General features: G+C 41.8%; 1 protein-coding gene across 1 annotated transcript; it reads left to right on the top strand.

Annotated features, from left to right (window-relative positions):
- Nucleotides 1–970: 970 nt before the first annotated feature.
- LOC130309736 (protein spinster homolog 1-like) lies at nucleotides 971–3,933 on the top strand. The gene is made up of 2 exons (XM_056552340.1): nucleotides 971–1,067; nucleotides 2,337–3,933. Exon 2 carries the CDS (start codon nucleotides 2,362–2,364, stop codon nucleotides 3,664–3,666), a length of 1,305 nt encoding a protein of 434 aa, XP_056408315.1. The 5' UTR covers nucleotides 971–1,067; nucleotides 2,337–2,361; the 3' UTR covers nucleotides 3,667–3,933.
- Nucleotides 3,934–13,246: the final 9,313 nt, after the last annotated feature.

Here is a 13,246-nt window from a genome sequence, read left to right as displayed (position 1 = left end):
CTGTTTAACTTTCTGGAGCCAGTTGATATATATAAAAAAGTTTTGGCCTGGAATACCCTTTTAAGTCCCAGGATGCCCTTGGTTCTAGTGGGGTTAAAAGGTCAAAAGATTAAAATATATAAACTAAGAATACACTGTGAAATATGGGGATATACTTGGCAGGCCTGGAGAAATATTTTTCTAAAAGATGTTTTTATGTACTTGATGTATTTCTAGGTGTATATTAATATATATATATATATATATATATATATATATATATATATATGTCAAAGAAGAAAGCAGCACTCCTAAAGCGTGAGTAGGTGCCTCCAGCTAGGATCCGGGTCCAGGATCCTGCATACGTAGCTCCAAGGAAAATGCTGTGGCACTCAAGGTATGGTGAAAAAATGAAAACTATTTATTCATCCCAAATGTGCAAAGAGCGACGTTTCGATGGTCTCACACCATCATTATCAAGTGGCTTGATAATGATGGTGTGAGACCATTGAAACGTTGCTCTTTGCACATTGTACATGAATCCTGGACACGGACCCTAGCTGGAGGCACCTACTCATGCCTGGAACTATATATATATATATATATATATACACACACACACAAATCAAAAAATATGTTGCAGTCTCTTGTAATACCTTTTTTATTGGACTAACAGAATTTTGTAGAGACAAGCTTTCAGGATTCCGCCCTTTATCAAGTCCAATAGTCAAGGACTAATGATCAAAGGACTTTAGAAGTTATCAGGGAGGAATCCCAAAAGTTTGTCTCTACAAAATTCAGTTAGTCCAATAAAAAAGGTATTACAATCTGCATCACTGGACTAATATGGCTACTCACATTTACTATACAGATATACACATACCTGAAGATGGTTTAGAACCCTGTGATGTCACACATGCTTGTGATGATGTCACCGTAAGCTGTACAAGGAGGTGCGCGCCGGCTGCAGTCTCTTCAGTGTGTTTTGCATTCACAACCTGTGGTGCAAAGTGTTTGTTAGAGAGTTTCTATTTGCGATAGAGAATTCAAGATTTTGACCGTTCCTTGTCTGAAGAGAGAACCACAAGGTAAGTCTCAGCCTCTTCTATTCATACATACACAGGGCTTTTTGTTTGACAGTTTTTTTTTATTGCTGTTGCTTTTCTTTTTAGCAAAAAAAAAAACAAGAAATTTATTTCCAAAAGAAATAACAAAAGTTATATTCCTCATAGCATTGTGACAATACTTGGCTTAGGCATTAAACATAATAAAACGCACAGATAGTATCATGACCAGAGCTTTTTCTTGCAAAACTGCTAAAATGCAATTATGCCCAAAAAAGCCCCCAAGAAAAAGAGTCCTAATTCATGAAGTTCTAAAAGATATAAGTCTATTAGAAAGATTTGGTGGTGTAGTAAAAGAATAACAGAAAGATTAGGGCAGAAATATAATATTATATAATAGAATTCTGTGTGTACTAACAATAGAAATACTCCGGGTACTCCAAAAGGGAAAATTTTCAAATCAACTAGTGGCAGAAACTCATATAGTGGGATAGATCCCAATGAGGTGGGGTAGGTTCATTATTAGTAAATGTATATAGCAGGATAGCCCAATTGTTTCTACAGTATGAAGTTCACATGGCCCAGTGACCATACAGCCAAGCCCTTACAATCCACCATTACTGGGACAGATTCAGGGTTATCAGATATTACTATGACCGGACAGGTTTAGGGTTATCAGATATTACTAGGACCGGACAGGTTTAGGGTTATCAGATATTACTAGGACCCGACAGGTTCAGGGTTATCAGATATTACAAGGACTGGACAGGTTCAGGGTTATCAGATATTACTAGGACCGGACAGGTTCAGGGTTATCATATATTACTAGGACCGGACAGAATCAGGGTTGTCAGATATTACTAGGACCGGACAGGTTCAGGGTTATCAGATATTACTAGGACCGGACAGGTTCAGGGTTATCAGATATTACTAGGACTGGACAGGTTCAGGGTTATCAGATATTACTAGGACCGGACAGGTTTAGGGTTATCAGATATTACTAGGACCGGACAGGTTCAGGGTTATCAGATATTACTAGGACCGGACAGGTTCAGGGTTATCAGATATTACTAGGATCGGACAGGTTCAGGGTTATCAGACATTGGTAACCTCAGGGAAGACGTCTCCATATAAAACACTTATAGAGAAGCGTCTTCTTCTGAGGCTGCAATGGTCTTAGTGTTATCTTGTGGTTCTGTGCTGGACATTTCTGCTCTGTATGTAGGATCTATTGTATAATGACAGGAATGATGACATGTTGTCTAATGTGTTCACTTATCTATCTCTCTCTAGTGTTTTCAGGCTCTGACCTGTGACCATGGCCTCTCCACAAGACCCATTGCTGAAGGAGGAGGAAGAAGCAATGGAGGACCATAGTGATATGGATGTAGAAAAGGGCGATATCCCTGAGAGGCAGAACCTGCCATCTCTAAGCGTGATGTCCACCGCACGTTCCATCATCACCGTAGTGATCCTCGCCTTTGTTAATTTGCTCATCTATGCAAATCGCTCCAGCGTGGCGGGGGTGCTGCCTTATATACAGAAAGCATATGACACCAATGCTAGTCTGTCCGGCTTATTGAATACATTGTTCATTGGAAGCTACGTGCTGGTCGCACCAATTGCCGGATATTTGGGCGACCACTGTAATAAGAAATATACTGTTTGCGCAGGAGTCATCGTTTGGCTAAGCATGACACTTACCCTGTCATTCATCCCTGACGGGTATTTCCTGCTCTTCCTGCTGACGAGTGGACTGGTTGGGGCCGGAGAGGCGACTTTCTGCACCATCGCCCCCTCCATCATTGCAGACCTTTTTACAAGTGACCAGCGGACCCGCATGCTGAACGTGTTTTACTCCGTCATACCTGTAGGCTGCGGACTAGGATATATCATCGGGCCCAAAGTGACTGATGCAGCAAGGGGTAATTGGCACTGGGCGTTTCGGGTCACCCCTGGCCTGGGCCTCATAGCTGTGGCTTTGATGATTTTGGTCACAAAGGAGCTTCCAAGAACGACTACAAACGGGAAGAAGAACAACAAATCCCAGAAGTTTGCCAAATGGGCGACAGATCTGAAAAAACTATTTAAAAATCGAAGCTTCATGTTAACCACCATGGGATCGACGGCGGTATCCTTCATAGTGGGAGCCATAGGTGTATGGGGTCCGTCATACCTGACCCACGCACGAACACTCCTACAAGAGAAGGACCCTTGCCGTGCTGAACCGTGTGACTATCACGACATCCTAATATTTGGTGTGGTTACAGTCGTTTCCGGCATTCTGGGAGTTGTAGCAGGGACGGAGATAAGTAAAAGATATCGCAAATCCAACCCACGGGCGGACCCGCTTGTGTGTGGATGCGCGATGATGCTCTCCGCCCCTTTTCTTCTGTTGGCATTGACTTTTGGCAACATCAGCCTCGTTGCCACCAACATCTTCATCTTCATCGGAGAGACGCTTCTGTCAGTAAATTTCACCCTCATATCTGACATTATACTAAAAGTAGTAACTCCGTGGAGGAGATCTTCAGCCCTGGCCGTGCAGATGACAATCTATCACCTCCTAGGTGACGCCGGCAGCCCGTACCTCATCGGCCTGATATCTGACACCTACGAATGAGGATATGCCAAATCCCCTCTTCTGAAATACCGCAGCCTGGAGTATGCCCTCATGACCTGCACCATAATGGCAGTCATCGGAGGGGCCTTCTTCATGGCCACGGCCCTATATATAGAGAGGGACGAAAAAGAAGCAGAGATGGAATCAGAACCTCCGTCATCCTCCTCCTCCTCACTGCTTCCTGCCGATGAGGACCGCGCTTCAGACTGAGGAAAAGTCATTGCTTACCTTTATCTCGTTTACTTCATTAAAAAAAAATTAAGAAAAAAATAACTGCATTTGTTCTATGTTCCACTTTACCCCTTATTCTCTACCCAGGGGCGGACACAGGCAGCAGAGGGCCCTTGTGCAAAGAATGTGCCTGTGCCCCCCCCCCAAAACATAAATTGTTCAGCACCCCCCCACCATGTGTCACTTACTCAGGTGGACCCCCATATGTCACTTGCTGTATAAGTTTCTAATTATTTATTAAGGCAGCTCATTCAAGCCCCCCACATTAGGTAGCATATATTACCAACATTAGGTAGCATAGATTCCCCACATTAGGTAGCATAGTTTCCTCACATTAGGTAGCATAGTTTCCCCACATTAGGTAGCATAGATTCCCTACATTAGGTAGCAGTTTCCCCACATTAGGTAGCATAGTTTCCCCACATTAGGTAGCATAGTTTCCCCACATTAGGTAGCATAGTTTCCCCACAATAGGTAGCACAGATTCCCCACATTAGGTAACATAGTTTCCCCACATTAGGTAGCATAGTTTCCCCACATTAGGTAGCACAGATTCCCCACATTAGGTAACATAGTTTCCCCACATTAGGTAGCACATATTCCCCACATCAGGTAACATAGTTTCCCCACATTAGGTAACATAGTTTCCCCACATTAGGTAGCATAGTTTGCCCACATTAGGTAGCACAGATTCCCTACATTAGGTAACATAGTTTCCCCACATTAGGTAGCATAGTTTCCCCACATTAGGTAGCACAGATTCCCCACATTAGGTAACATAGTTTCCCCACATTAGTTGGCATAGCTTCCCCACATTAGGTAGCATACTTTCCCCACATTAGGTAGTATAGTTTCCCCACATTAGGTAGCACAGATTCCCCACATTAGGTAACATAGTTTCCCCACATTAGGTAGCATAGATTCCTCACATTATGTAGCCATAGCCCCCCAAACACACAGACAGACACAGACACACACAGAGACACACTTATCTGCCCTGCACAGCGCTTCTCCTCTCCGGCAGCGGCCTGACGAGTGACGTCACTGACCTGAGCGGGTCTGCAGAAGTATGTCACTTGTGCGACGTCCCTCGTCAGACCCCGGTCGGCCGGAGGCAGACTCGCTGTCTAAAGTGCCCGCTGCGCTATTATACCCCGCAGCTGCTTTAGAACAGTGAGCAGCGGCGGCGCCAACCCTACCATGAACCTACTAGGCACAAAAAAAAAAGGGGCAGCAAAATGCCGCCCCTGAAAAGTGCCACCTGGGACTTATGGTCCCACCGGGTCCCATAATAGGGCCGACCAGAGGCGGCTCTAGACTTTGTGAGGCCTTAGGCGAAACTTGAACATGAGGCCCTGCTTTATTTTCTGCTGAAATTAAATGGTGGTCTGGCTTTGAGATGGTTATACTGTGCCATCATTGTGTATTATCCCTGTACTGTGACGTCACTGTGTATTATCTCTGTACTGTGCCATCACTGTGTGTATTATCCCTGTACTGTGACATCACTGTGTGTATTATCCCTGTACTGTGACATCACTGTGTGTATTATCCCTGTACTGTGACATCACTGTGTGTATTATCCCTGTACTGTGACATCACTGTGTATTATCTCTGTACTGTGCCATCACTCTGTGTATTATCCCTGTAATGTGACATCACTGTGTATTAACTCTGTACTGTGCCATCACTGTGTATTATCCCTGTACTGTGACGTCACTGTGTATTATCTCTGTACTGTGCCATCACTCTGTGTATTATTCCTGTACTGTGACATCACTGTGTGTATTATCCCTGTAATGTGACATCACTGTGTATTATCCCTGCACTGTGACATCACTCTGTATATTATCCCTGCACTGTGACATCACTCTGTATATTATCCCTGTACTGTGACATCACTCTGTATATTATCCCTGTACTGTGACATCACTCTGTATATTATCCCTGTACTGTGACATCACTGTGTGTATTATCCCTGTACTGTGACATCACTGTGTATTATCCCTGTACTGTGACATCACTGTGTATTATCTCTGTACTGTGACATCACTGTGTATTATCCCTGTACTGTGACATCACTCTGTATATTATCCCTGTACTGTGACATCACTGTGTTTTATTCCTGTACTGTGACATCACTGTGTATTATTCCTGTACTGTGACATCACTGTGTATTATTCCTGTACTGTGACATCACTGTGTGTATTATCTCTGTACTGTGACATCACTGTGTATTATCCCTGTACTGTGACGTCACTGTGTATTATCCCTGTACTGTGACGTCACTGTGTATTATCCCTGTACTATGACATCACTGTGTATATTATCCCTCCCTGTACTGTGACATCGCTGTGTGTATTATCTCTGTACTGTGACATCACTGTGTGTATTATCTCTGTACTGTGACATCACTGTGTGTATTATCTCTGTACTGTGACATCACTCTGTGTATTATCCCTGTACTGTGACATCACTGTGTATTATCCCTGTACTGTGACATCACTGTGTATATTATCCCTGTACTGTGACATCACTGTGTATTATCCATGTACTGTGACATCACTGTGTATATTATCCCTGTACTGTGACATCACTGTGTATATTATCCCTGTACTGTGACATCACTGTGTGTATTATCCCTGTACTGTGACATCACTGTGTATATTATCCCTGTACTGTGACATCACTGTGTGTATTATCCCTCTACTGTGACATCACTGTGTATATTATCCCTGTACTGTGACATCACTGTGTGTATTATCCCTGTACTGTGACATCACTGTGTATATTATCCCTATACTGTGACATCACTGTGTGTATTATCCCTGTACTGTGACCTCACTGTGTGTATTATCCCTGTACTGTGACATCACTGTGTATTATCTCTGTACTGTGACATCACTGTGTGTATTATCCCTGTACTGCGACATCACTGTGTATTATCCCTGTACTGTGACATCACTCTGTATATTATCCCTGTACTGTGACATCACTCTGTATATTATCCCTGTACTGTGACATCACTGTGTATTATTCCTGTACTGTCACATCACTGTGTATTATCCCTGTACTGTGACATCACTGTGTATTATCCCTGTACTGTGACGTCACTGTGTATTATCCCTGTACTATGACATCACTGTGTATATTATCCCTCCCTGTACTGTGACATCACTGTGTGTATTATCTCTGTACTGTGACATCACTGTGTATTATCCCTGTACTGTGACATCACTGTGTGTATTATCTCTGTACTGTGACATCACTGTGTGTATTATCTCTGTACTGTGACATCACTGTGTGTATTATCCCTGTACTGTGACATCACTGTGTATTATCCCTGTACTGTGACATCACTGTGTGTATTATCTCTGTACTGTGACATCACTGTGTATATTATCCCTGTACTGTGACATCACTGTGTATTATCCCTGTACTGTGACATCACTGTGTGTATTATCCCTGTACTGTGACATCACTGTGTATATTATCTCTGAACTATAACATCACTGTGTGTTATCTCTATACTGCAACATCACTGTTGATACTTACACTGCACTGTGACATCACTGTATATATTAAGCCTGTATACCCTAATGCCACTGTACATATTTACCTTGCACTACGAGTGACAATACAGGGTAAATATGCACAGTGACATCACAGTTCAGAGTTAATATAAACAGTAATGTCTCTGTACAGGGACAATAAACAGTTTTGTCACTACAGGGTTAAGAAACGCAGTGTTGTCACAGTAGAGGGTAACTATACAGTGATGTCATTGTACCGGGAAAATATACACAGTGAAGTCAGCATTCAAGAATAATAAACTGTGATGTCACTACAGGGTTGTTATACACAGTGACATCAAATTACAGGATGAAGCACAGTGATGTCAGTTTATTATGAAGCACAGTGATGTCACAGTTTATTATGAAGCACAGTGATGTCACAGTTTATTATGAAGCACAGTGATGTCAGTTTATTATGAAGCACAGTGATGTCACCGTTTATTATGAAGCACAGTGAAGTCACAGTTTATTATGAAGCACAGTGATGTCACAGTTTATTATGAAGCACAGTGATGTCACAGTTTATTATGAAGCACAGTGATGTCACAGTTTATTATGAAGCACAGTGATGTCACAGTTTATTATGAAGCACAGTGATGTCAGTTTATTATGAAGCACAGTGATGTCACAGTTTATTATGAAGCACAGTGATGTCACAGTTTATTATGAAGCACAGTGATGTCACAGTTTATTATGAAGCACAGTGATGTCGCAGTTTATTATGAAGCACAGTGATGTCGCAGTTTATTATGAAGCACAGTGATGTCGCAGTTTATTATGAAGCACGGTGATGTCGCAATTTATTATGAAGCACGGTGATGTCACAGTTTATTATGAAGCACGGTGATGTCACAGTTTATTATGAAGCACAGTGATGTCACAGTTTATTATGAAGCACAGTGATGTCAATTTATTATGAAGCACAGTGATGTCACAGTTTATTATGAAGCACAGTGATGTCACAGTTTATTATGAAGCACAGTGATGTCACAGTTTATTATGAAGCACAGTGATGTCACAGTTTATTATGAAGCACAGTGATGTCAGTTTCTTATGAAGCACAGTGATGTCACAGTTTATTATGAAGCACAGTGATGTCGCAGTTTATTATGAAGCACAGTGATGTCGCAGTTTATTATGAAGCACAGTGATGTCGCAGTTTATTATGAAGCACGGTGATGTCGCAGTTTATTATGAAGCACGGTGATGTCGCAATTTATTATGAAGCACGGTGATGTCACAGTTTATTATGAAGCACGGTGATGTCACAGTTTATTATGAAGCACGGTAATGTCACAGTTTATTATGAAGCACGGTAATGTCACAGTTTATTATGAAGCACGGTGATGTCACAGTTTATTATGAAGCACAGTGATGTCACAGTTTATTATGAAGCACAGTGATGTCAGTTTATTATGAAGCACAGTGATGTCACAGTTTATTATGAAGCACAGTGATGTCACAGTTTATTATGAAGCACAGTGATGTCACAGTTTATTATGAAGCACAGTGATGTCACAGTTTATTATGAAGCACAGTGATGTCAGTTTATTATGAAGCACAGTGATGTCACAGTTTATTATGAAGCACAGTGATGTCAGATTATTATTAGCACAGTGATGTCACAGTTTATTATGAAGCACAGTGATGTCACAGTTGATTATGAAGCACGGTGATGTCACAGTTTATTATGAAGCACGGTGATGTCACAGTTTATTATGAAGCACGGTGATGTCACAGTTTATTAGGAAGCACAGTGATGTCACAGTTTATTATGAAGCACGGTGATGTCACAGTTTATTATGAAGCACGGTGATGTCACAGTTTATTATGAAGCACGGTGATGTCACAGTTTATTATGAAGCACGGTGATGTCACAGTTTATTATGAAGCACAGTGATGTCACAGTTTATTATGAAGCACAGTGATGTCACAGTTTATTATGAAGCACAGTGATGTCACAGTTTATTATGAAGCACAGTGATGTCACAGTTTATTATGAAGCACAGTGATGTCACAGTTTATTATGAAGCACAGTGATGTCACAGTTTATTATGAAGCACAGTGATGTCAGTTTATTATGAAGCACAGTGATGTCACAGTTTATTATGAAGCACGGTGATGTCACAGTTTATTATGAAGCACAGTGATGTCACAGTTTACTATGAAGCACAGTGATGTCACAGTTTATTATGAAGCACGGTGATGTCACAGTTTATTATGAAGCACGGTGATGTCACAGTTTATTATGAAGCACGGTGATGTCACAGTTTATTATGAAGCACGGTGATGTCACAGTTTATTATGAAGCACGGTGATGTCACAGTTTATTATGAAGCATGGTGATGTCACAGTTTATTATGAAGCACGGTGATGTCACAGTTTATTATGAAGCACAGTGATGTCACAATTTATTATGAAGCACAGTGATGTCACAGAGACTACAGAATGTACAACTGTACATATGATGAAGATGGCGGGATGCTATCGAAACGTCACACATATATGGGGGAATAAAACACTTTGTTTTTGCACCTTATCTGGGAGTGCCGCTGGATCTTTAGTTTTGTAGATAGATAGATAGATAATAGATATGAGATAGATAGATAGATGATATATAGATAGATAGATAATAGATATGAAATAGATAGATAGATGATATATAGATAGATAGATAATAGATATGAGATAGATAGATAGATATGAGATAGATAGATAGATCAGTGTATCCCAACCAGGGGGCCTCTAGCTATTCCAAAACGACAACTCCCAGCATGTCTTTGGCTTTATAAGCATACTGGGAGTTGAAGTTTTGCATTAGCTGGAGGCCCCCTGGTTGGGAAACACTGCTCTATCTATCTATCAATCATCTATCTATCCATCTATCTCCTATCTATCTATATCATATCTATCTATCTATATCATATCTATCATCTATCTATCTATCATCTATTAATCTATCTTTCTATCTATCTCATATCTATCTATATATCTATATATCATCTATCTATCTATCTATCTCTCATATCTATCTATCTTTCATCTATCTCTCATCCATCTGAGATAGATATGAGATAGATAGATAAATAGAAAGATAGATAGATACATAAATAGATGGATATAGATAGATGGATAGATAGATATGAGATAGATAGATAGGAGATAGATGGATAGATAGATAAAAAAAAAAACTCCAGAAGAGCAGCACAACAAAATGAAGAAAACCAATGCAATGGTGCACGCTGGGTGTGGACCTTGGTGAGAGGTTCACTTGTACTAAAAAAAATCAAGAGACCAGCAGCACACAGAAAAATTAGTGCAAAAAAGGTGGAGATTTATTGCATTATCCCAGTGTACAAGCTCCTTGAGAACGGCGACGAGAGGTCACTGAAACGTCGCTTCTTTTGTACACTGGGATAATGCAATGAATCTCCACCTTTTTTGCACTAATTTTTCTGTGTGCTGCTGGTCTCTTGATTTATTTATTTATTTTGGATAGATAGATAGATAGATAATAGATAGATGATTGATATAGATCAGTGTTTCCCAACTAGGGGGACCTCCAGCTGTTGCAAAACTACAACTCCCAGTATGCTCATAAAGCCAAATGAATGCTGGGAGTTGTAGTTTTGCAACAGCTGGAGGCCGCCTGGTTGGGAAACTGATCTATCTATCTATATCATATAAATGTATCTATATCATATCCATCTATCTCCTATCTATCTATCTATCTAATCTATCTATCTATCTATCTATCTATCTATCTATCTAATCTATCTATCTATCAATCATCTATCTAATCTATCTATCTATCTATCATCTATCTATCTATATCATATCTATGTATCTATCATCTATCTATCGATCTGTCTATCATCTATCTATCCATCTATTTATGTATCTTTCTATATATCATCTCTCTATCTATATATCATCTATTTATCTATCTATCTTTCTATCTATCTTATATCTATATCTATATATATATATTTATGTATCTATCTATCTATATATCATCCATCTACCTATCTATCTCTCATATCTATTTATCTATCTCTCATCTATCTGAGTTAGATAGATAGATAGATATGAGATAGATAGATAGATATGAGATAGATAGATATGAGATAGATAGATAGATATGAGATAGATAGATAGATAGATATATATGAGATAGATAGATAGATAGATATGAGATAGATAGATAGATAGATAGATATGAGATAGATATGAGATAGATAGATAGATAGATAGATAGATAGATAGATAGATAGATATGAGAAAGATAGTTATATAGATGCATAAATAGATGGATATAGATAGATAGATGGATGGATAGATATGAGATAGATAGATAGATAGGAGATAGATATATAATAGATTGATAGACAGATAGATAGATCAGTGTTTCCCAACCTGGAGGCCTCCAGCTGTTGCAATACTACAACTCCCAGTATGCTCATAAAGCCAAAGGAATGCTGGGAGTTGTAGTTTTGCAACAGCTGGAGGCCCCCTGGTTGGGAAACACTGAACTACCTCCCACTGTCTCCTACAACTTCTCCCCTCTCCCCCAAGCAAGTTACTTACTTTATAAGGCCAGCATGAGCAGTGGGCACTGGGCAGGTAAGTCTTCCATACTGGTGGTGTCCGGGCCTGTATACACACAGCGGGCCTGCTCCACAAGGTCCAGCATACAGGGGAGTGAGAGAGGGGGAGGAGCTTCCTGTCTGCTCTTCCCAGTCTGCATAGCGCGGCCCCTGCGTGGTGACAGGGCTGCAGGCTGAAGATTTAATTAAAAAAAGGAGTAGATGGCTCCGGGGGGCGGGGGGTGCAGCGGGGGCTCGGGCCCCTTACTGGTGAACTAGCTGTACCCCCCTGATGGCCATGAGAGATGCTAGTGACCTACTGCTGCTAGGGGGGGCACAAGGGGGGGGGGCAATCATGATGCTGGTGCTGTCAAACTTGCTGTGGTCGGGGAGTATGCGGTGGTATGTGGCCTAATGCTCGCCTCTGGGGCCGGACCGTGAGAGGGCACCAGGCCCCCTCTTACGCTGGGCCCCTGTGCAGCTGAACTGGCTGCACAGGTGATATGTCCGCCCCTGTTCCAGTACTTTATTCCACAAGCTCCGCTCCGCTCTGGAAGACATGCCCACATTTTAAGCTGCACCCCTTTTATTATCTACCCTTTTTGAACATCAATCTGGCTTGCAAATCACCCCCAGTCCCACAAAGCCACGTCCCCTTCTATTTTCACTGTCAGGATTCGGCAGGCTGGAGGTGAATCCTCTGTGTCAGAGAGGGATTGGCGTGGACCGTGCCGGCGGACCGGTTCTAAGTTGCTACTGGTATTCACCAGAGCCCACCGCAAAGCGGGATGGTCTTGCAGCGGCAGTAGCAACCAGGTCGTATCCACCGGCAACGGCTCAACCTCTCTGACTGCTGAGATAGGCGCGGTACAAGGGATTAGGCAAGAGCAAGGTCGGACGTAGCAGAAGGTCAGGGCAGGCAGCAAGGATCGTAGTCAGGGGCAACGGCAAGAGGTCTGGAACACTGGCTTGGGACATACAAGGAACGCTTTCACTGGCACAATGGCAACAAGATCCGGCAAGGAAGGGAAGGGGAAGTGAGGTTATATAGGGAAGTGCACAGGTGAACACACTAATTAGAACCAGGCGCCAATCAGTGGCGCACCGGCCCTTTAAATCGCAGAGAGCCGGCACGCGCGCGCCCTAGGGAGCGGGGCCGCGCGCGCCGGGACAGAACAGACGGGGAAT

This window comes from Hyla sarda, chromosome 1, assembly GCF_029499605.1.
Source record: "Hyla sarda isolate aHylSar1 chromosome 1, aHylSar1.hap1, whole genome shotgun sequence".
In the NCBI taxonomy this organism is placed as follows: domain Eukaryota; kingdom Metazoa; phylum Chordata; class Amphibia; order Anura; family Hylidae; genus Hyla; species Hyla sarda.
Note: the sequence above shows the minus strand (reverse complement) of the source record. Positions and strands in the feature narration are given on the sequence as shown.

Coding starts and splice junctions, on each gene's coding strand:
- LOC130309736 (XM_056552340.1), top strand. CDS start 2,362: ATGGCCTCTCCACAAGACCCATTGCTGAAGGAGGAGGAAGAAGCAATG.